We start from the raw sequence: 24,524 nt of genomic DNA on the forward strand, positions 1-24,524 counted from the left end.
CCCAGAGGGATCCCAGGAGTGACCTCAGGAGTGACCCCCTGGAAGTCCAGGAGTAATCCCAGGAGTGACCCCAGGAGTGACCCCCTGGAAGTCCAGGAGTGACCCCAGGAGTGACCCCGGGGTGACCAGGAGGGCACAGCCCTGGTGAGGGCTCAGCGGGGCACGGGGATTCAGGAACCCGGAATTCCCTGGAATTGGGGGATTTGCAGGGAACGAGAAGCAGGAAAAGCTGGAGGGCCGCGGTGGTGGGGTAATTAACAGCCCTCGTTAGGGGAGGTGACAGAGCTGAGGTGGCCAGGGTGGGGTGACAGGGCTGGGCTGAGCAGAGGGCACCGAGGGCGGCCAGAGCCTCTTGGACAGGAAAATTCTCTTGGGGCCTGGCGTGGGATCAGGAATTCCATAAAACTCAGGTTATGGAATTCCCGTCTTTTCTCCGGGAACCTCCAGCTGGGATTTGAAAGTCCCGGGAAGTTTTCCAGCCCTCCTGGAATTGTCTCCACCCCTCTTTGAGGATCCCAACTCCACTGGGTTTGCTCATCCCGAATCCTTGGAATTACTTGGAAGTGCTGGAATTCCCAGGTGCAAATGGGAATAAAGTGCTGGAATTCCCTGGAATTCCCAGGTGCAAATGGGAAAACTCCCCCCAGTTTTCCTGGGAATAAAGGGCCTTTTCCATTGGTTTTCCATCCCGGTTTTTATCACCTGCACCTGAGCCAGGGAAGAGGGCTGAAATTTCCCACACCTGGAAAATCCTGGGCAAGCTCCTGGTGGAGCTGCTCCAGGGAGCTGCCATTCCCCAAACCTCTGGAATTGCTCCCAACCCTCGGCATTCCAGAGCTCCGGAAAAGTTTGGATGACGCTGGCAGGTGCCGGAGCTCAGGAAAATTTGGGATAATGCCCCGAGGTCGGTGCTGGGAATGTTGGGATTGTTTTGTGCAGGGCCAAGAGTTGGACTTGGGGATCCCGGTGGGGACGGTTTCCAGCTTGGAATATTCTGGAATTCCATGGGAATGGGGACGTTTTGCAGGGAGTGGGGATATGGGAAATGAGGAATTTTTGGGGTCTTTCCTCCTCTTTTCTCCTTGCCAAGTGTCCTGTGGGGTGGTGGGATCCCAATTCCCGGTTCTCCCACTCGGATTGTGGATGCAGGAGGATGGATTTTGCTGAGGTGTCCAGGGGATCTGGAATGTTCTGGAGTGTCCTGAGGTGTCCAGGTGGGAGGTCAGGAATGTTCTGGAATGTCCTGAGGTGTCCAGGTGGGAGGTTGGGAATGTCCTGAGTGTCCAAGCAGAGCATCTGGAGTGTCCTGAGGTGCCCAGGGGTTCTGGGATGTCCGAGCAGGTCTGGAATGTCATGGCATCTCCTGAGGTGTCCAGGGGGTCTGGAATGTTCTGGAATGTGCTGGGGAGTCCAGGTGGACGTCGGGACTATCCTGGAATGTCCAAGCAGGTCTGGAAGGTCCTGGAGTGTCGGGAAGGTTGGGAAGCTGAGGGGTGTCCCACTGATCCCAGAGCAGCATTCCAGGGAATCCATGGAATGTCCCAGTGATCCCAGTGCAGCATTCCAGGGAATCCATGGGATGTCCCAGTGATCCCAGAGCAGCATTCCAGGGAATCCATGGAATATCCCAGTGCTGGATTCCAGGGAATCCATGGGATGTCCCAGTGATCCCAGTGCTGATTCCAGGGAATCCATGGGATGTCCCAGTGATCCCAGTCTGGATTCCAGGGAATCCATGGAATGTCCCAGTGATCCCAGTGCTGATTCCAGGGAATCCATGGAATGTCCCACTGATCCTGTGCTGGATTCCAGGGAATCCATGGGATGTCCCACTGATCCCAGTGCAGCATTCCAGGGAATCCATGGGATGTCCCAGTGATCCCAGTGCTGATTCCAGGGAATCCAGCCATGATCCAGGATCCAGTCTCAGCCTGGAGCTCCAGGTGTTTCCCATCCCAGAGTTTTTCCACGGGGCAGGGAATTGATTTCCTTGGAAATCCGGAGATTTCCAATTTTGGAATTTGAGAACCTGGATCATCCCTGCTCCCTCACCCTGAGCTGGGAAGGTGATCCTGGCAAAAAGAGGGAGCAGAAATCCCTGAGGACCCTTTGGATCCTGCCGGAGCTGCCCCGTCCCATCCCGGAGCCGCGGATCCTTCGGGAAGAGCCGTTCCTGCCTCTGGCTGCTCCGTGGGAAGGGTGCTGGAGACCCGGGATAAAATTATCCCAACCTCCCACGGGGTCCGGGAGCTCGCAGCCGGATTTTAAGGAGACACGAACACGCCCGAGCTGGGGTTGGTTCCTCTGGAATAATTTATGGATTCAGTGACGTTAAATGCCATGGGAAAACCCATTCCCGAAATTTGGCAGGAGCATCCTCCCGGTTTGTTAGGAAAAAGTGGCAAATCCAGGAAAAATCCCAGGAATGTGCTGAGTTTCCCTCTCTGTTGGCAGTGCTGGAATCCTGGAGGTGCCGGAGCAAACCTTGGGATCATCCCATGGGAATGGGCTCCGTGGCGGCTGCCACCGGCTGTGATTCCAAAGGATTTCCATTTGTTTTTCCTCTGGAAGCAGGGCAAAACTCATTCCGAGGAATCACAAGCTCGGCACATCCCAGGAAAACCAGGATTTGGAGAGATGGGAGGTTCCTGCAGCCTCGGGAAGCTGCCAGCACTCCCAGGGCTGGAATTTATGGGAACAGCTGGGAAAAATCAGAGCTGTGCAGCCAGGGAGGAATTTTCTGGAATTTTCCAAAGGTTTTCCTTCCCCACTTTGTGCTGGCAACTCTTCCTCTTCCCCTTGAAATCAAGGAAAAACCGGAATTCAAATAAATCCCAGCTGGATTTATCCAGGAGCAGCTCCCAGCACCGGATGGCCCAGGAGTGTCCAGCTGGAATTCCTGAGGTCTTTCCTGATGTTTTCCTGGATGTGCTGGGAGCTCCCAGCCCTGATCCCTCAATCCTTGGAATGCTGGAGTGGGAATTCCCACATTTTGTCCCTTTCAAGGCGGTTTTTATCCAGACCCATCCCAGTTTTCCTCTGGCTTTGCCGAGGAGATTCCTCAGTGTCCCAAGTCTGGGCAGGAATGGGAATTCTGGTTGGGAATTCCTTTGGGATGAGGAAGAGGAGGCTCCTGCTCATCCCATGTGGCCGATTCCCAGGGGGGGAAGGGAGAACAGGGAAAAGGGAAGGATGGGAATAGAAATTCTTCTCTGGGAATGTGGATTCCAAGGCATGGGAACACCTGGAAAAGGAAGGGATGAGAGTGGGGATCCCATGGGAATGTGGATTCCAAGGGACGGGAACACCTGGAAAAGGAAGGGATGAGAGTGGGGATCCCATGGGAATGTGGATTCCAAGGGATGGGAACACCTGGAAAAATTAGGGATCAGGGTGGGGATCGTTCTGTGGGAATGTGGATTCCAAGGGATGGGAACACCTGGAAAAATTAGGGATCAGGGTGGGGATCGTTCTGTGGGAATGTGGGTTCCAGGGGATGGGAACTCCTGGAAAAGTGAGGGATGAGAGTGGGAATGTGGATTCCAAGGGAAGAGAGAACGTGGAAAAGGGAGGGATGAGAGTGGAGATCCCATGGGAATCTGGTTTTCCAAGGGAAGAGAGAACATGGAAAAGGGAGGGATGAGGAATTGTTCCTCTTCCCACCAATCCCCTGCCTCCATCCCAAGGCTTTTCCATTCCCTCTTTTCCCAGTACTTACATCCCAAAACCCACATGGATCCCCAAATTCCTCTCTCCATTCTCCACTGTCTCAGCCATAGGAACACCAAAAAAAAAGAGGGAAAATCAGGAGAATTTGATTCCTGCAAAGGGAAAATTGGGATATCGGGAACGGCCCTCGGGAATGGCCCCAAACCTTTGATCCTTCCCTGCTTTCGCACTGCGGCAAAACCCTTGGATGTGGAGAATTCCAATGGAATTTTCCCCTCTTTGAGGGCAGAATCAAAGCGCTTCCAAGCAGGCCGGGAGCTGCTTTTTGCTTGGAGCTTCCCATTGTTTTTCCATGGAAATGCGGCTCCTTTCAGATCCGCCGGATCGCACTCCGTGAATGGAGCAGCTGCTCCGCTTTTTTTCCCTCTTCCCCATTTCCATTTTCCCTGTCCCCATTCCTGCAGGTGCTGCCTGCGGATTTTTCCAGGCTTTTTATGGCTTTTTTTTTTTTTGGGAGCTGCTTTCCATTGGTGGCAGTTGGAGCATCCGGAGGGAGGATCCGGATGGAGCGGAGAGCGTCCCAAAAACCGGTGGGAATCAAACGAGTGATTCCCAAAAATCCCCTGGAAGGATTCAGGTGCTTTAACCAAAAACCCTGAAATCCCTGAGCTTGGAAAAGAATTCCAAGATCAAACCCAAGCTGGGCCTGATCCCAATCCCAGAGCCCTGAGAGCCACATCCAGGGATTCCTGGGATTCCTCCATGGAGGCCCTTCCCGGCTTTTCCAGCCCCATCCCGGCTTTTCCAGCCCCATCCCGGCTTTTCCAGCCCCATCCCGGCTTTTCCAGCCCCATCCCGGCTTTTCCAGCCCCTGATCCAAAGGAAACGTTGGAAAGCTGCAGCTCCACCACATTTAAGTGGCTTTTTCCACTCCAAATCCGAACAATTGCATGGAAATAAATCCCATTTATCCCAAACAATTCCCCCGGCACATTCCAGAGGATGCCGGAGCTTGGAAAAGAATTCCAAGATCAAACCCAAGCTGGGCCTGATCCCAATCCCAGAGCCCTGAGAGCCACATCCAGGGATTCCTGGGATTCCTCCATGGAGGCCCTTCCCGGCTTTTCCAGCCCCATCCCGGCTTTTCCAGCCCCTGATCCAAAGGAAACGTTGGAAAGCTGCAGCTCCACCACATTTAAGTGGCTTTTTCCACTCCAAATCTGAACAATTGCATGGAAATAAATCCCATTTATCCCAAACAATTCCCCCGGCACATTCCAGAGGATGCCGAGCAGCAAAACCTCCCAAAATATTCCGGCACAACCCCAAATCCTGGGAATTTCCCCCGGGGGCAAAGTCACCCTCTGTGAGCTCAATCAAACAAAGTGGATCGATCGGAATCCGAGCAATTCCCGATTTTATCCGGGAGAAATCCGCCGGCAGCAAAATCCGCCCGCACATAACCGGGGCCGCTGCGCGTTCCCGATCCGCGGCTTTTTCCAAGGAAAATCCGACTCGGATCAACCCGTGACCAGCACATTTGCAATTTAATAAATTTAAGAGATTTTACGAGCAAAATTCCCTTTTTTCCCCTCCCAAGCGGATTTGCTGGAACGGGATGCAGCCATTGAGTCAATTTTCATGGAAAATGTCAATCCCATCTTTTAATTTTCCAGACTTTTTTTTTTGGGAAGAGCACATTCTGTGCTTAATAAAGAGGAATTTTGAGTCATTTGAGGAGAGGAAAAATTGGCGTGAAAAGAAAATTAGTTGAGCACTTGGAAATATTCCTAAAAAAAAAAATCAGGAATAACGGCTCTGAATTCCATCTGCTGGCTTCCTTGGGAATGTGGGAGCGACCAAAGAGCTCCAGCACCCACCAGGAACAGGAGAAAAAAAGGGAATTTTTTCCCCAAGAATTCCTTAAATTAAGGTTTTCTTGTGGCCATCAAAGTCTTGGAGTTGGGGGTTCTCAAATTCTGGGAATTGCCTGAAATGGTGGGAATGGGGAAGGGAAAGGAACTCATGGAAGGGTCCACAGCTTCCATTGGGAAGGGAATTCCTGCCTGGAATTCCCATCCAGGATCAGCAAGTTCTGGGAATGCCCTGGAGGGGCTGGAAAATCCCACAGATCCTGCTGGGAATCCCAAGAACTCCAGGATTCCCTCATTCCCTTGGGATCGAGATGGGATTCCCAGAGGAGAGTGGGAATTGTAAAATTTAAGGAATGCCACAGGATTGGGTCTGGAAACCCCATGGATACAAAAGGGAGAAGGAAAGGCTGGAATTCCGTGTCCATGGTCAGCTTGTCTTCCCAGCTTTTCCTCTTCCAAAGGGAAATTCCTTTTTTTTATTTCTTTGCTTAATCCCGTATCCCATCCCACCTCATTCCCACATTTTATTATATTCCTTTCCCAGCTTTTTCCATGGTGATATCCATGAAAATTTTAATTAATTAATTCAAACCACCTCAAAAAAATTCTTAATTAACCCTCATCCATTTCCACGCTCCAGGAATTTTGCTTTGCCATGGAAAAATTCCTTCAGCCAGGCTGTTAAAACTCATTTTTCCGGACAATCACATTTGGAATCAAACATTCTGGAGCTGCTTTTGTCCCGGATCTTCAATTATCCCGACATTCACGGGTCATTGATTAATTAATTAATTATGGTTGATTAATTAGCCAATCAAAGCCTCCCCCCTGCTCCCATTGGGGATCGATGGAAATTCCGGCTTTTTTTTTTTATCCTGTTTTTTTACGGAATGAGGGAAGCCTGGAGCGAGGAGCAGGAGAAGGAACGAGCTCGTCCTTGGGAATGATGGATTTTTTTTTCCCTGGAAAATGATTTCTGGGAGGTTTTATCGGGAATTAGGGAAAATTTGGGTGGGAAAAATCCTTAAAGAGTCTCAGATTCCAATGGGGATCTGGGATGATCCACGCTCATCCAACCCTGCCCGAAACTGGATAAAAATTCCCTAAAAATTCAAAAATGAGGAATTATCCAAGCCCACTTCTATTCATTAGCACGAAATAAATATTAATTTATTAATAATTAATTTATTAATCCTTTCTTAATTACTATTTCCTGCCCAATTCCTCCTTTTCCCTCCCTTCCCATTAAATCCCCTTTGGAATTTCGTCGGATTTGAATCCTGATTTGATTTTGCCTTAAACAAAATCCTGGCATTTATTATTCAGCTTTCCCACAGTTAATTCCCATTTTTCCAGCAAATAGTTGGAATTTTTATCCATACCATTTTCAATCCACGTTTTCCCAGAATTTTTTTTTGCATGGATGCATCAAATCCTTGTTTTTTCTTGGCCATTTCAGAGTTTTCCCAACTTTTTTTTGGTGCTGTCGCATCCTAAATAATCAGATCCTTGTTTTTTATGGGAAGCAGGAGAGAAAATTCCATAGGAATGTGCAGGACTCACATTCAAGCTGGGAATTAAGGGAAGGAAAATCCCAATTTTAACTGGATAAAACATGGATAGGAGGCAAAATTCCCCCTTTATTCCCTTTATTTCCTGGCTCAAAATTCCGGATTTTTCCTGGGAATCTGAGCATGGAGCTGGAGGCTGGAATTTCCTGGGAACGGCCCCTGGAAGCGTTGGACCAATCCCAGCAGGATCGATCCAGAGGGGAGTGGTTGGATAAATTTATCAACATTCCCGGAATTTCTTTGGCTTGGGATTCAAAGCTCTGGAGCAGCCGCTTCCAGAGAATCCATGGAAAACAGGGATACCCCATCCATGGAAAACAGGGACACCCCATCCATGGGATTTTGTCCCCTTGGAGCATCCGGGGGGACGCGGAGGGAGGACAAGGAAAAGACGGAGCCACCAGTGGGAAAAGTTGGGAATTTTCGTTCCAGGATGGAGCAGCCGGTGAGTGCTGGACTTTCCAAGGAATTCCTGTGGGAATTCCTGATGGGAATTCCCACCTGGATTGGAGGGATGGAGAGGATGAGGAGGGAGGAATGATGGCATTCCAAGTGGTGATTCCATAGGGAAAAGGGATTTTTGGGAAGGAGCCGCCTTCAAGACCTAAAGAGCAACGAGCAGATCTGGGATTTTCCATGGAAAACCGGGAAATTTGGGAAGGAATTCCCAGGGAAGTTTAACCATTGGGTTTTCCTGGGAATGCAGCGGCCAGATGGGTTTGGAATCTTGAACAGGATTGGATATAAAGGATGGGAATTCTGAGAAATTCCAGGATTTCAATTTGGATTGAATTAAAAGTTCCGGAGCGGCCACTTCCAGAGGCTCCCGCTGGAGCTGAATTCCAAGAATTTCTGGAAGGGCTGGAGCTGCTCCGGGGGGAAGGGAAGGAGCTTGGAATGGGAAAAATTCCTGAGGATGAGTTGTGGATTTTTTGGGAAAGCGCTGAGGAAAGGAGGGACAACATCCCAAGGTTAAGATGTTCGAAATTTGGGAGGGAATTTTGGGAAGAAGGAGATGGGGGGGACAAAGATCCAGCAGATCCTGGAATTCCTGAGGGATTGGGAAAAATCCTGGGAAAAAAGTGTGGCAAGGGTGCTGCTTCCCAAGGGAAAATTCCAGCCTCAATCTCTTGGATCAGGGGCTGCCAGGGACGGACTGGGATGGCTTTTCCAGGGAATTGTGGGGTTTCCTTGGAATTCCTGATGGTTTTCCTTGTGTGTTTCGGGATGGGAAAAATGGGAATCTGAGGGGAACTTTTATCCTGGAAAAGTGATGGAGCAAATCCCGTGGGAAGCCTTGGGTGGGATGGGGGAAATGAATTCCCTGGAAAAGCCCTGGAGGATCCGGCAGATCTTTGTTGTTCCTGGATGGATCAGAAAAAATCCTGGAAAAATCCTGGAAAAATCCTGGGAAAGTGAGGCAAGGGCCACGCTGGTGCTGCTTCCCAAGGGAAAATTCCAGCCTCAAACCGTTGGATCAGGGGCTGCCAGGGATGGACTGGGAATGCTTTTCCAGGGAATTGTGGGGTTTCCTTGGAATTCCTGATGGATTTCCTTGTGGGGAACCTTTATCCCAGAAAATTGATGGAGCAGTTTCCTGGGATAAAGGGGGGAGTGGATTCCCTGGAAACATTCCAAGGTTTTGGGGACTTTGGGATAATTTGGATGGCCGGGGCTGTTGGTGCTGTCGGAATTCTGGGATTTTCGGATGGAGTTTTGAACCATGAATCACCGGATGGGATTTTGGGATTGGGTTTTGTGGGGTGACACAACATCCAACGCCCTTCCCAATGGATCAGCCCCTGATTCACCGGAAAATCCCAAATCCTTTGTTTTTCTGGCTCCAGGAACTCCAGGTGCTTCCTGCACCCTCCCTCTCACCCTTATCCCATTTTTTTTTGCTGGAAGTGGCTTCTCCCAGCCTGGAATTAAACTCTGAGAATTGCAGGGCCGGAATTTTTCTCAGGAGATGACCTAAGCCCCGAAATTCCTGCTTTTTTTTCCCAGCTGGCTCCACAAACTGCTCCCAGTTTGGCGTTGGAGGGTGGAAAAAAAATTCCTGTGGATTCCTCCTCTCCTCCAGGATTGCTTTTCCCTGGATTTCTGAAAATCCCAACTCCTTCCCAGGACTGTGATCAGGAATGATGGGAATGATGGGAATGGTGACATCCAGCCTGGCCCAAGGTGGGATTTGGGAGCTCCAGGTGGGAATTCCCACGGATATTCCCAATCCTGTGGCTCTGATCCCTTCTCCCCCAACCCACGGAAATCCAGGAGAATCCCGTGGGATTTTCCACCCTGTGGGAATGGGAATGCTGCTGGAATGGCATGGAAGGAGTAATCGGGGTGAAAACCAGGATCCTGGGAGAAACCCAAAGAGAATCCTTGGAGGAAAGCCGGGAATGCTCCCTGGGCCTGGACTGGGGCTTTGTCCTGGTTTTAGGAGGATCCATGTTGGGATCCATTCCCGAATCCCTGTTCGGATCTGTGCCCAGCTCCATTCCCAAATCCATGTTGGGATCCATGTTGGGATCCATGCCTGGATCCATGTTGGGATCCATGCCCGGATCCGTTCCTGAATCTGTGTCCAGATCCATGCCCAGGTTCGTGTTCGGATCAATGTCCAGATCTGTGCTGGGATCCATTCTGAAATCCATGCTGGGATCCATTCCCAGATCCATGCTGGGATCCATGTTGGGATTCATTCCTGAATCTGTTTTGGGATCCATGCTGGGATCCATTCCCAAATCCATGTCTGGATCCATGTCCTGAGTGTGGCAATCCCTCAGGGATGGACATGGATCCGTCATCCTTTGTTTCTTTAGTTTTTAATTTAAAAGATTGGGAAAACTTGGGAATTCCTCATTTCCCATGGATTTCCCCCTGCCAGAACCCCCCAAACCCTTTCCCTCCTTCTTTTCCCCCATTCCCATGGAAAACCCTTTGAATTCCCATTTTCTCCCTCTCTTTCCCTATGGATTTCCCTTTGAAATCCACGGTAGGAACACCCAATATTTTGGATTTTTTCAATAGTTCATCCATAAAAACCCAGGAATTCCTCATTTCCCACAGCTCTGCCCCATCCCAAACCCTTTCCCTCCCTCATTCCCCCATTCCCTGGAGAACCCGGTGGATTCCCACTTTCTCCTTCTGTTTCCCTACGGATTTCCCTTTGGAAACCACAGTGGGAACACCCGATATTTGGGGTTTTTTCAATAATTTATCCATAAAAACTCATTTCCCACTGCTCTGCCCCATCCCAAACCCTTTCCCTCCCTCATTCCCCATTCCCTGGAGAACCTGATGGATTCCCACTTTCTCCTTCTGTTTCCCTACGGATTTCCCTTTGGAAACCGCAGTGGGAACACCCGATATTTTGGGTTTTTTCAATAATTTACCCATAAAAACTCATTTCCCACAGCTCTGCCCCATCCCAAACCCTTTCCCTCCCCATTCCCCATTCCCTGGAGAACCCGGTGGATTCCCATTTTCTCTCTCTCATTCCCTATGGATTTCCCTTTGGAAACCACAGTGGGAACACCCGATATTTGGGGTTTTTTCAATAATTTACCCATAAAACCTCATTTCCCACAGCTCTGCCCCATCCAGCCCCTCTCCCCCCTCACTCCCCATTCCCCAAGCCCCCGGCCCATGCCGGCGTTTCCGCGGCTGACGCGGCGTTCCGTGGCGTTGCAGAAGTGTCTGCGGCTGAACCCCGACGTGCCGGTGTGGGTGTCCAAGCAGCGCATCCTGTGCACGCTCAACCACAGCCTGAAGGATGTGCTCAACTACGGCCTCTTCCAGCCCGCCTTCAACGGCCGCGCCGGCAAGTTCCTGGACGAGGAGCGGCTGCTGCGGGAGTACCCGCTGAACCCCGACACGCCCCTGCCCTACCTGGAGGTGACCGGCCGGCGGGGCGGGCGGGAGGAGCCGCTTGCAATTCCGATTTGGGATGTGTGGCTTTGGTTTGTTTGGTTTTGTTTTGTTTTGGTTTATTTTTTTATTTTATTTTGTTTTATTTTGTTTCATTTAATTTCGTTTATTTTTTCTTTATTTTATTTTGTTTCATTTTATTTTATTTTTAAAAATATTTTATTTTGTTTTATTTTATTATATTTCATTTTGGTTTTTTATTTTATTTTTTAATTTATATTTTATTTCATTTTCTTTTGTTTTATTTTATTTTGTTCCATTTTATTTTATACTTCTATTTTCTTTAGGTTTATTTTATACTTCTATTTTATTTTGTCTTATTTTATTTTATTCTACTTTATTTTATGTTATTTATTTTAATTAAATTTTGTTTTATTTTGTTTTACTTTATTTTATTTTACCTTTTAATTTTTTTATTTTATTTTGTTTTGTTTTATTTCTATTTAATTTTGTTTAATTTTGTTTTATTCGTTATTTATTTGTTTAATTTGTTACATATATTATCTCTTATCTCTGTGTCTCTCCTCTCTTGTCTCTTTTTGTATTCATTTATCTCTTTTCCTTTATCTCACATTCATGTGTCTCTTATCGCTGTTTATCTCTTATCCCTCATTGATTTATCTCTATATTACATTTTGATGTCTCCTCTGTCTTATCTTTATATCCTATTAACTTATCTCTTATCTCAATTTCTCTTTTATCTCTGATTATCGCTTATCTCTGTTTATCTCTTATCTTCGTCTTTTCTCTTTTATCTCTCTTACTTATATTAATTTATCTGTTAACTCTTTATCTCACATTCATTTATCTCTTATCTCAATTTCTCTTTTATCTCTGATTATCGCTTATCTCTGTTTATCTCTTATCTTCGTCTTTTCTCTCTTATCTCTCTTATATTAATTTATCTGTTAACTCTTTATCTCACATTCATTTATCTCTTATCTCTTATCTCACCTCTCTCATATCCATTTATCTCATGTCTTATCTCCCTTTATCTCTTATCTTTGTCTCTCCTCTCTTATCTTTCTTAGTTATGTTAATTTATCTGTTAACTCTTTATCTCATATTCATTTATCTGTTATCTCTCATCTCTTATACCCATTTATCTCATGTCTTATCTCTGTTTATCTCTTATCTTTCTCTCTTATCTTTCTTACTTATATTAATTTATCTGTTAACTCTTTATCTCACATTCATTTATCCCTTATCTCTCATCTCACCTCTCTTATACCCATTTATCTCATATCTTATCTCTGTTTATCTCTTATCTTTGTCTCTTGTCTTTCTCATTGATATTAATTTATCTGTTAACTCTTTATCTCATATTCATTTATCCCTTATCTCTCATCTCACCTCTCTCATATCCATTTATCTCATGTCTTATCTCTGTTTATCTCTTATCTTTCTCTCTTATCTTTCTTACTTATATTAATTTATCTGTTAACTCTTTATCTCATATTCATTTATCCCTTATCTCTCATCTCACCTCTCTCATACCCATTTATCCCATATCTTATCTCCCTTTATCTCTTATCTTTGTCTCTTGTCTCTTATCTTTCTCATTGATATTAATTTATCTGTTAACTCTTTATCTCACATTCATTTATCTCTTATCTCTCATCTCACCTCTCTTATACCCATTTATCTCATGTCTTATCTCTGTTTATCTCTTATCTCACCTCTCTCATATCCATTTGTCCCATCTCTTATCTCCATTTCTCCCTTATCTCTTATCTCACCTCTCATATCCATTTATCCCGTATCTTATCTCTGTTTATCTCTTATCTCTTATCTCACCTCTCTCATACCCGTTTATCCCATCTCTTATCTCCGTGTCTCCCTTATCTCTCATCTCACCTCTCTCATACCCATTGATCCCATCTCTCATCTCACCTCTCATACCCATTGATCCCATATCTTATCTCCGTGTCTCCCTTATCTCCTCACATTCATTTATCTGTTATCTGTCATCTCACCTCTCTCATACCCATTTGTCCCATCTCTTATCTCCCTTTATCTCTTATCTCTTATCTCACCTCTCTCATACCCATTGATCCCATCTCTCATCTCACCTCTCATACCCATTGATCCCATATCTTATCTCCGTGTCTCCCTTATCTCTTATCTCACCTCTCTCATACCCATTTGTCCCATCTCTTATCTCCCTTTATCTCTTATCTCTTATCTCACCTCTCTCATATCCATTTATCCCATCTCTTATCTCTGTTTATCTCTTATCTCACCCCTCTCATACCCATTTATCCCATCTCTTATCTCCCTTATCTCTTATCTCTCATCTCACCTCTCTCATACCCATTGATCCCATCTCTTATCTCCGTGTCTCCCTTATCTCGCAGTTCCGCTACAAGCGCCGCGTGTATTCCCAGCCGCTGCTGGACGACAAGCAGTTCGCCAAGCTGCACACCAAGGTGAGCCCCAGTCCTCGGAATTCCCAAGGAATCCCATGGAATTCCCATGGAGACACCCCCAGGACAGCCCTCCGGCCCCGGAATTCCGGGATATCCCAAGGAATCCCTGCAGTCAATCAAACAGTGCCAAAACTGGTATGGGAGTGAGCCCGGAATTCCCATGGAATTCCCATGGAGACACCCCCAGGAAACCCCTCTGGCCCTGGAATTCCGGGATATCCCAAGGAATCCCTGCAGTCAATCAAACAGTGCCAAAACTGGTATGGGAGTGAGCCCGGAATTCCCATGGAATTCCCATGGAATTCCCATGGAGACACCCCCAGGAAACCCCTCCAGCCCCGGAATTCCGGGATAAAGGAATCCCTGCAGTCAATCAAAGGAGCACCAAAACTGGAATGGGAGTGAGCCCGGAATTCCCGTGGAATTCCCATGGAGACCCCCCCCAGGAAACCCCTCTGGCCCCGGAATTCCGGGATATCCCAAGGAATCCCTGCAGTCAATCAAACAGCGCCAAAATCGGAACGGGAGTGGCGGTCAGCCTGGAATTCCCATGGAATTCCCATGGAGACCCCCCCAGGAAACCCCTCCGGCCCCGGAATTCCGGGGTATCCAAAGGAATCGCAGCAGTCAATCAAACAGAGCCAAAACCAGAAGGGGAGTGGGGGTCAGCCTGGAACTCCCATAGAATTCCCATGGAGACACTCCCAGGAAACCCCTCTGGCCCCGGAATTCCGGGATATCCCAAGGAATCCCAGCAGTCAATCAAACAGCGCCAAAACTGGAATGGGAGTGAGCCCGGAATTCCCATGGAATTCCCATGGAATTCCCATGGAGACCCCCCCAGGATACCCCTCCGGCCCCGGAATTCCGGGATATCCCAAGGAATCCCTGCAGTCAATCAAAGCAGTGCCAAAACCGGAACGGGAGTGGGGGTGAGCCTGGAATTCCCAAGGAATCCCCATGGAGACACCCCCAGGAAACCCCTCCGGCCCCGGAATTCCGGGATATCCCAAGGAATCCCAGCAGTCAATCAAACAGCGCCAAAACTGGAATGGGAGTGGGGGTCAGCCTGGAATTCCCATGGAATTCCCATGGAGACACCACCAGGAAACCCCTCCGACCCTGGAATTCCGGGATATCCCAAGGAATCCCAGGAGAAATTCAAAGTAGCACCAAAACCGGAATAGGAGTGGGGGTGAGCCCGGAATTCCCATGGAAATCACCTGGAAAACCCTGGAAAACAGCTCCAGAATTCCGGGATATCCCAAGGAATCCCAGGAGAAATTCAAAGTAGCACCAAAACCGGAATAGGAGTGGGGGTGAGCCCGGAATTCCCATGGAAATCACCTGGAAAACCCTGGAAAACAGCTCCAGAATTCCGGGATATCCCAAGGAATCCCAGGAGAAATTCAAAGTAGCACCAAAACCGGAATAGGAGTGGGGGTGAGCCCGGAATTCCCATGGAATTCCCATGGAAGTCACCTGGAAAACCCTGGAAAACAGCTCCAGAATTCCGGGATATCCCAAGGGATCCCAGCATTCCTGGTGCCAAAATCCCAATAGGAGCAGTTGGAAAGATTTCTTTGGGTTTCCTTGGATTTTATTGGATTTTATCCAGATTTCCTTGGATTTTATTGGATTTTTATCCAGATTTCCTTGGATTTTATTGGATTTTTATCCAGATTTCCTTGGATTTTATTCCATGGGGTAGGATTGAGTGGGAAGAGCATCCGTGGGGTGCTGAAATCTGGGATCACGGATTTATCTTCCATCTCCCTTTTCCCTTTTCCTTTGGCTGCTTGTCCCAAGCCTGTGGAATTTTGGGAAGGAGCTTTCCTTTTCCTTTTTTCCCTTTTTCCTTTTTTTCCTCTTTTTTCTCTCTTTTCTTTCTCTTTTTTTAATCTTTTTTCCTCTTTTTTCCTCTTTTTTCCTCTTTTTTCCTCTTTTTTCCTCTTTTTTCCTCTTTTTTCCTCTTTTTTCCTCTTTTTTCTCTTTTTTATTTTTTTTCTCCTCTCCTTTTTTCCCTTTTTCCTTTTTTTCCTCTTTTTTCTCTCTTTTCTTTCTCTTTTTTTTATCTTTTTTCTCTTTTTTCCTCTTTTTTCTCTTTTTTATTTTTTCTCTTTTTTTCCTTTTTTTCTTTTTCCTCTTTTTTCTCTTTTTTCTCTTTTTTTTTCTTTTTTTCTCTTCTTTCTCTTTTTTCTCTTTTTTCTCTTTTTTCTCTTTTTTCTCTTTTTTTCTCTTTTTTTCTCTTTTTTTTCTCTTTTTTTCTTTTTCTTTTTTTCCTTTTTTTCTCTTTTTTTCTCTTTTTTTCTCTTTTTTTCTCTTCTTCCCTCTTTTTCCTCTTTTTTCCCTTTTGCCCCTCTTTTTCCCCCATTTTCCTGTTCCCCTTTTCCTTGGCCTGCTGCAGCTCCAGACCCTGTGGGATTTTGGGAAGGAGCCTTTCCTTGGCCTTTTCCAGTCCCGCGGTTTATTTGGGAACGCCGGCTCGGAGCCGAAGGGACAATTCCAGCCAATCCATCCCCATTCCGCGCCCGTTGGAGCGATGCCGGCACAGCGGGCACGGATCGACCTTTCCCGGGAAAAGCTGGGATTGGAGCAGCTCCCGGGAAAAGGCTGGGATTGGAGCTGGATCCAGAGGGAGCGGGAGCAGGGATGGGATCCTGGCTGGCACGGGGACACCGGGACACCCGGGGAGCCTCGGGAACGGTACCGGATCCGGGGGAACGTCGGGATAACGGGCAGGGATCGTTCCCGGAATGGGGGCATGCAGGGAACGGCTGGAATTCAGCACGGAGATTCCCTGGGCACATCGGGATAATGAGCACGGATCATTCTCTGAGCCAGGAATGGGCCTGGAGTTCAGCACGGAGATTCCCTGGGAACATCGGGATAATGAGCACGGATCATTCTCTGAGCCAGGAATGGGGCTGGAGTTCAGCACGGAGATTCCCTGGGAACGTCGGGATAACGGGCAGGGAGCATTCCTGGAATGGGATCATCCAGGGAATGGCTGGAATTCAGCACGGAGATTCCATGGGAACATCGGGATAGTGGGCAGGGATTGTTCCCGGAATGGGGTCATGCAGGGAATGGGGCTGGAATTCAGCACGGAGATTCCCTGGGAACATCGGGATAATGAGCACGGATCATTCTCTGAGCCAGGAATGGGGCTGGAATTCAGCACAGAGATTCCCTGGGAACATTGGGATAACGGGCAGGGATCGTTCCGGAATGGGGTCATGCAGGGAACAGCTGGAATTCAGCACGGAGATTCCCTGGGAACATCGGGATAACGGGCAGGGATCCTTCCCGGAATGGGGTCATGCAGGGAACGGCTGGAATTCAGCACAGAGATTCCATGAGGTTTGGGAGCTGAGGAATTCCAGTTTCACTTCCTGGGGAATTCCTGCCTCAGTTTCTGTAAATTTCTGCTTCAAATCCTGGGAATTTCTGCTTCAGTTTCTGGGGGTTTCTGTTTCAGTTCCTGGGGAATTCCTGCTTTGGTTTGTGAGGAATTTCTGCTTCAGTTTCTGGGATTTTTTCCTTTGGTTTCTGAGAATTCCTGCTTTGGTTTTTGGGGAATTCCTCCTTCAATTCCTGGGGAATTCCTGCTGTGGTTTCCGTGGGGTCTCTGCTTCAAATCCTGGGAATTTCTGTTTTGGTTCCTGAGAATTTCTGCTTCAGTTTCTGGGAATTCTCGCCTCAGCTTCTGGGGGGTTTTCTCCTTGAAATCCAGGGAATTCCTGCTTCAGTTCCTGGGAATTCCTGCTCTCCCATGTGTTTAATATTGAGCTTTTCCTTGGAAAAGTAGAAGCGCTGCCTCTGTGTCCCAGGATGGGCCTTTCTGGGATTTGTGGCTCTGTCTGTCCTCGGGGAGGGAAATGTTGGATTTTCTGGGATTCTGAGGGATGGATGGGATTCCCTAGGAAAGGGAGATTGGGGTGGGATTTTGGGAAGGAATTCCTGGCTGGGCTGGAATTCCCAGAGCAGCTGGGGCTGGAATGTCCAAGGAAAGGCTGGAGCAGCCTGGGACGGTGGGGTTGGGATGGGATGGGGTTGAAGGTCCCTTCCCACCCAAACCATTCCGGGATTCTGGGATTTGGGATGCTCAGAATCCATCCCGAGGGATTTTTATGGAAGTTGGGGATGGAAAAGGGAAGGGAGACCCTTCCTGGAGTCCCTGCCCTTGGAATGGGACGGGATTGGGATGGGATCTGAGGTTCCTTCCCACCCAAACCATTCCAGGATTCCCGGTGCCGTGGCTCTGGAGATTCCCACCGGGAGGAGTTGTGCAATTCCAGAGGCTCCGCGTTGCCCTGTCACGGCAGCAAATCCATAATTCCCTGTTTCTGTGGGATCAATGAATCCATTTGCTGCTGCCTGGCAGCGGGAGGCGGATCCATGGATTTGCTCCGGCCTCTCCCGGCTCCAAGGGCACGGCGGGTCTGAATTCCAGCTCTTGGGATTTTCCAGGACACTTCCCAGATTTTGAATGGTCGGCTTGGAATAAACTCCAAAAAAATCCTCCAATGAAAAGTCTGGAAATCTGGGAATGTGGTATTTTCCCACCGGAGCCATTCCTGCCTCCGCAATTCCTGGAATCCGGGAATTTAATAATGACTTCATCCAGCCAGAAAAAAACAGGAAAAATCCCAGCAATTTGGGAATTCAAGGCGAATCTTTGGGAATTCCAGCTTGGGGGAACAAAATTCCAATCCTGAAACTTGGGATAGAGGGGAGGCACCAGCAGCCTGAACTCCCATGGGATGATCCGACAATTCCAAGGAATTCTGCAGCTGCCTCATCCCTGGAATTGTTGGAATAACCTGGGATGGTGGGAGGAGTCCATACCCTTGGAATGGGATGGGATTTCAGCTCCCATCCTGCCCAAACCACTCCAGAATTCCTAAATTCCCTTCCAAACCTTTTCCTCATCCTGCTTGGCATTTCCAAGGTCTTTTCCCAACTTTCCAACTGGAAATCATCCAAATACAAATGGAAACACGGCATTTTTGGGATTCATCCCTAAAATGATCCCTAAAAAGGATCATTTTCCCGTCTGGATTTAAGGTGGGAAATGTTGGAATTGAAATTTTTTCCTTGGATGTGAAATCCAACTTCAACTTCTCCATTTCCTTGGAACTTTTCCCAGATTTTCCCCTCGGTTCCCGACATTTCCACGTGGATTTGTGTCCCATCCCGATGGAATTCAGTCCCGTGACTCCGATTTTTCTTGGATTTTTGGGACGAGGGTGTTCCCCCGGTGGCTTTTCCCGGAATTTCAGGATGTTAACGTGGTGTTTTTCCCGAATCCAGGCGAACCTGAAGAAATTCATGGAATACGTGCAGATGCTGAACTCGGAGAAGGTTTGCCGGCTGCTGGAAAAGGGGCTGGATCCCAACTTCCATGATCCCGACACCGGAGGTCAGTCCCATGTTTTCCTCGGGATTCGGGAGCGCTTCCTGGAAGGAATCAGCTCAACATTCCCAATTCCTTCCCAGAATTCCTCCAGGCTTTCCTCTGGAATTTTTCCCACTCTCTCCCAGTTGTTATTTGGGGTTTTATGGCACAATTCCCGCTTTTCAGGGGATTTTGGGAATGTGGCATTCCTTAGGGACAACTCTTCCCTTCCCAGTCCCTTCTGGGGTTCACTGGGATACAATCCCACGTTTTTCCTCTTGGAATGTTTTCCCTTCCTGTTCCCATTTCCAATCCCAGCTGCTGTTGGACGAAGGGATTGGAATATCTCAAATTCCAGGATTGGGAGTTTTGGGGTTTTTTGGGAATGTTGGTTGGCTTCCCGTGCATTTCCCAGGAAGTCTGGGCTGGATGCTGGAAGAGCAGGGTGGGAATGGGCCGGGAATGAGCCAGCACTTTTCATGTTGGAATTTTTGGGAGTGGATCCTTGGAAAATCCTGCTTGGAAAAATGCTTCCCTGCAGGATTTCATCCCATAAATGGACTGGGAATGACTGGGATGAAAAATATTGGGAAAATATTCCTCTGCAGGGATGAATCCCGTTCATGGACTGGGAATAGCTGGGATGAGCCATAAAATCCCCTGAGCTTCCTGGGACACCCTGAGCTGATCCCATGGATTCCAAATTTTGGGAGTCTTCATTTCAATGGATTTTGGGAAGGGATTTAAGCTGTGCTAAGGATTTATTCCCATTTTCCTGGCTCTTGTTGGATGGAAAAATAGGGGAAAATCCACTTTGGGAAGCAATTCCAGCCCTGTTTGCTGCTGTTCCCATTTCGGGGTTGCTGGGAAGATATTCCAGGAAAGATTCCAGGGATTTGAAAGGGATGAAAAAGCCCAAAAAACTGACAGTTGCTACCTGTGGGGACATTGAAAAAGCGGGAATGAAAAAAACCCTGGATCCGGGAGAAGTTTCCGTTGTTCTGGAATGAAAGCCAAACCCCAGGGAAGGTTTTGCCGGAGAAAAGAGGGAAGACAAAAATCCTTGGATGTTTAACGAGGGATATTTAATGAGGGACAGTGGGAGAGGAGCCCAGGAAAACGTTGGAATTACAAAGGAGGATTCAAAATCCCTGAAATGACGTGGGGGAAAATTTGCTGCGGGAATCGGGAATGGGGGAGGGAAAAGGACATGGAGCCAGGCTGGGAAAACTGGGAATGTTCCCCTGGAGAAGGGAAAGATCCAGAGAGAGCTTCCAGCACATCCCAGGGCCTGCAGGGGCTCCAGGAGAGCTGCAGAGGGACTGGGGACAAGGGACAGGAGCCAGGGAATGGCTGCCAGTGCCAGAGGGCAGCCATGGATGGGATGCTGGCAATGAGGAATTGCTGGCTGGGCTGGAATTGCCAGAGCAGCTGGGGCTGCCCCTGATCCCTGCAGTGCCCAAGGAAAGGCTGGAGCAGCCTGGGATTGTGGGATTGTCCCTGCCCTTGGAATGGGATGGGAATGATCTCATGGATAGGGATGAGATGACCTTGGAATGTCCCTTCTTCAAATCATGGAATTGTTGAGGTTGGAAAAGAATTCCAAGGTCACCAATCCAAACTCAGCCCGATCCCCACCAGAGCCCCAAGTGCCACCCCCAGGAATTCCTTGGGCACTCCAGGGATGGGACTCCAAAGCTCCCTGGGCAGCCCCTGCCAAGGCCTGACCCCTTTCCATGGCAAACGATCCCAAATGTGGGAGCGGGGCCTGCCCTGGGCCAGCCTGAGGCCGCTCCCTCTTCTCCCGGGGCTCCTTCCCTGGAGCAGATCCCGATCCCCGCGGGCTCCTGGCAGGAGCTGGGCACAGCCAGAAGGACATTCCCCATCCCTGCCCCGATCCCAGCAGAGCTGCCCTGGCCCCAGCCCGGCCCAGATCCCACTTTTCCCAGGCTCTCCCTGCACGGATCCCTGGCAGCCCCTGCCCAGCCCAGGGGGGCTCGGGGGCCCTTCCCGAGGCACTGCCGGCATTCCATGGGCAAGGATTCCACAATTCCCCAGTCCTGGTGGGGTCTGCCTGGCAAGGACCTCCCAGCCCATCCCAAAGATCCCCCGGAGCTGCCTCTGCTCCAGGCTGAGCCTAAATCCCAAATCCCTCTGGAGTTTTCCAGTCCCTTCCCAGCTCTGTTCCCTTCCCTGGCCCCACTCCATCCCCTCCTTATCCCGAGGATCTGGAACTTCCCCATGGAATGTGCAAAACTTTCTCCTGTTGTTCTTTCCTACTCTGGATGCCAGGCATTTCTTAATTCCCTCTTGAATTCCAGCCCCTTTTCCATGATTTCCTGCCAGGACAAGCTGACCATGGACACGGAATTCCAGCCTTTCCTTCTCCCTTTTGTATCCATGGGGTTTCCAGACCCAATCCTGTGGCATTCCTTAAATTTTACAATTCCCACTCTCCTCTGGGAATCCCATCTCGATCCCAAGGGAATGAGGGAATCCTGGAGTTCTTGGGATTCCCAGCAGGATCTGTGGGATTTGTAGCAGCAACCTTGGCAGAAGTCAGGAGCATCCAGAGGCTTCTCCTGCTTGGAATCCACCCCTTATCCCTGGATTAGGATTTTTCCATTGGTAGCACCAGATTTTGCATTTTCCGAGGGGCCAAGAAGGATCCACGGTTTCCCAGATCTCATTCCCAAGATACTTTGGCTGCTTTGCCACCTAAACCTGGAATTTTCCATCCAATTCCCACTCCTGCTGCTCAGGAGATCCTTGGGAGTACCTGGAAGGGAGCAGCTCCCAAATTTGGCCGCCATTCCCATGGATCCAATCCCAAACCCCAAGGAGATCTCGGTGGGCGCTTCCGGCTGGGATCCCACAGGGAGCCATTCCCCGGGATGTGCTGGACCTTCCATGGATGTCCCGCATTCCCGTGTCCTCCCAGAGTGCCCGCTGACGGCGGCGGCGCAGCTGGAGCTCAGCACCGACATGATCAAAGCGCTCCGGAACGGCGGAGCCCACCTGGACTTCCGGACCCGCGAGGGAATGACGGCGCTGCACAAAGCCGTGAGGTGTCGGAATCACGCGGCCCTGCTGGTCAGTGCCGGGGCTTTCCATCCTCATTGCCACTCTTCCTCTTCCTCTTCCTCTTCCTCTTCCTCTTCCTCTTCCTCTTCCTCTTCCTCTTCCTCTTCCTCTTCCTCTTCCTCTTCCTCTTCCTCTTCCTCTTCCTCTTCCTCTTCCTCTTCCTCTTCCTCTTCCTCTTCCTCTTCCTCTTCCTCTTCCTCTTCCTCTTCCTCTTCCTCTTCCTCTTCCTCTTCCTCTTCCTCTTCCTCTTCCTCTTCCTCTTCCTCTTCCTCTTCCTCTTCCTCTTCCTCTTCCTCTTCCTCTTCCTCTTCCTCTTCCTCTTCCTCTTCCTCTTCCTCTTCCTCTTCCTCTTCCTCTTCCTCTTCCTCTTCCTCTTCCTCTTCCTCTTCCTCTTCCTCTTCCTCTTCCTCTTCCTCTTCCTCTTCCTCTTCCTCTTCCTCTTCCTCTTCCTCTTCCTCTTCCTCTTCCTCTTCCTCTTCCTCTTCCTCTTCCTCTTCCTCTTCCTCTTCCTCTTCCTCTTCCTCTTCCTCTTCCTCTTCCTCTTCCTCTTCCTCTTCCTCTTCCTCTTCCTCTTCCTCTTCCTCTTCCTCTTCCTCTTCCTCTTCCTCTTCCTCTTCCTCTTCCTCTTCCTCTTCCTCTTCCTCTTCCTCTTCCTCTTCCTCTTCCTCTTCCTCTTCCTCTTCCTCTTCCTCTTCCTCTTCCTCTTCCTCTTCCTCTTCCTCTTCCTCTTCCTCTTCCTCTTCCTCTTCCTCTTCCTCTTCCTCTTCCTCTTCCTCTTCCTCTTCCTCTTCCTCTTCCTCTTCCTCTTCCTCTTCCTCTTCCTCTTCCTCTTCCTCTTCCTCTTCCTCTTCCTCTTCCTCTTCCTCTTCCTCTTCCTCTTCCTCTTCCTCTTCCTCCTTTTCCTTTTCCTTTTCCTTTTCTTTCCCCTTTTCATTTTTCCCTTTCCTTTCCCCCTTTCCCCTTTCTTTCCCTTTTTCCCCTTCTTTTCCTCCCTGCCTTTTTTTCCCTCCCTCCCTCCTCCAGATTTTCCTTTCCTCCTGCCCCTCTGTCCCTCCTTCCTCCTGCTCTTTCCCTCCCTTCTCCTCTCCCCTTCCCAGATTACCCCTCCTTTTTTCCCTCCCTCCCTCCCTCCCTCTCCCCTGCCGATTCCTCACGGACATGGGGTGATTCCCTCATCCCAGCCCTTCCCAAGAGACTGTTCTCCATTCCCAAGGGACCATTCCCTGTTCCCAAAGGACTGTTCCCATTCCCAGGGGACTGTTCCCTGTTCCCAAGGGACACTTCCCTGTTCCCAAGGGACTGTTCCCATTCCCAAGGGACCGTTCCCTGTTCACAAAGGACTGTTCCCATTCCCAAGGGGATGTTCCTCATTCCCAGGGGACTGTTCCCTGTTTCCAAAGGGGTGTTCCCATTCCCAAGTGACCATTCCCCCTTCCCAAGGGACTGTTCCCATTCCCAAGGGACAGTTCCCCGTTCCCATTCCCAAAGGACCATTCCCCGTTCCCAAGGGACCCTTGGGGTGATTCCATCCCCTTCCCAAGGGGCTGTTCCAGTTCCCAAGGGACCGTTCCCATTCCCAAGGGACCCTCGGGGTGATTCCATCCCCTTCCCAAGGGACCGTTCCGGTTCCCAAGGGACCGTTCCCATTCCCACGGGGTTGTTCCCTGTTTCCCGGGCAGACGCTGCTGGATCTGGGAGCATCCCCGGACTACAAGGACAGCCGGGGGCTGACCCCGCTGTACCACAGTGCCATGGTGGGGGGGGACCCCTACTGCTGCGAGCTGCTGCTGCACGACTACGCCCGCCTGGGCTGCGTGGACGAGAACGGCTGGCAGGAGATCCACCAGGTGGGACGGGATCCGCGGGGATGGGATCCAGCCGTGGGAATGTTCTCCTGGTGCCCGTGGGTGGGGCTGGCAGGAGATCCACCAGGTGGGACAGGATCCAGCCATGGGAATGTTCTCCTGGTGCTCACGGATGGGATCATTCCATGCCTGAGGTTTAGGGCTGGACTGGGGGAATGTTCTGGTGCCCATTGGTGGGGCTGGCAGGAGATCCACCTGGTGCGGTGTGATCCATGGGGATGAGATCTGCAGGGACAGGATCCAGCCATTGGAATGTTCTCCTGGTGCCTGTGGGTGGGGCTGGCAGGAGATCCACCAGATGGGATGGGATCCACAAAATGGGATCCGCAGGGGTGGGGTCTGGCCATGGGAATGTTCTCCTGGTGCTAACGGATGGGATCGTTCCATGCCTGAGGTTTAGGGTTGGGCTCTGGGAATGTTCTCCTGGTGCCCATGGATGGCGATCCACGAGGTGGTACAAGATCTGCAGGGATGGGATCCAGCCATGGGAATGTTCTCCTGATGTTCAGAGATGGGTTTGTTCCATCCCTGAGGTTGAGGGCTAGATTCTGGGAATGTTCTCCTGGTGTCCATGGATGGAAATCCACCAGGTGGGATGGGATCCACCTGTGGGAATGTTCTCCTGGTGCCCATGGGTGGGATCATTCCATGCCTGGACTGAGGGCTGGACTCTGGGAATGCCATCCATGGATTGGGTT

At 49.4% G+C, this 24,524-nt stretch overlaps 1 protein-coding gene across 1 annotated transcript in view; it reads left to right on the plus strand.

Annotated features, from left to right (window-relative positions):
- The window catches only part of SHANK3 (SH3 and multiple ankyrin repeat domains 3), a 126,027-nt gene that overhangs the window by 1,903 nt on the left and 99,600 nt on the right, over positions 1-24,524 (plus strand). The window contains exons 2-6 of the mRNA XM_039711873.1: positions 10,811-11,014; positions 13,405-13,476; positions 18,793-18,901; positions 21,819-21,970; positions 23,641-23,808. Coding sequence (XP_039567807.1) covers positions 10,811-11,014; positions 13,405-13,476; positions 18,793-18,901; positions 21,819-21,970; positions 23,641-23,808 — 705 coding nt within the window. The remainder of the gene's footprint in view (positions 1-10,810; positions 11,015-13,404; positions 13,477-18,792; positions 18,902-21,818; positions 21,971-23,640; positions 23,809-24,524) is intronic.

The sequence above is a fragment of the Passer montanus genome, unplaced genomic scaffold (assembly GCF_014805655.1).
Source record: "Passer montanus isolate IOZ18808 unplaced genomic scaffold, ASM1480565v1 scaffold250, whole genome shotgun sequence".
Taxonomy (NCBI): domain Eukaryota; kingdom Metazoa; phylum Chordata; class Aves; order Passeriformes; family Passeridae; genus Passer; species Passer montanus.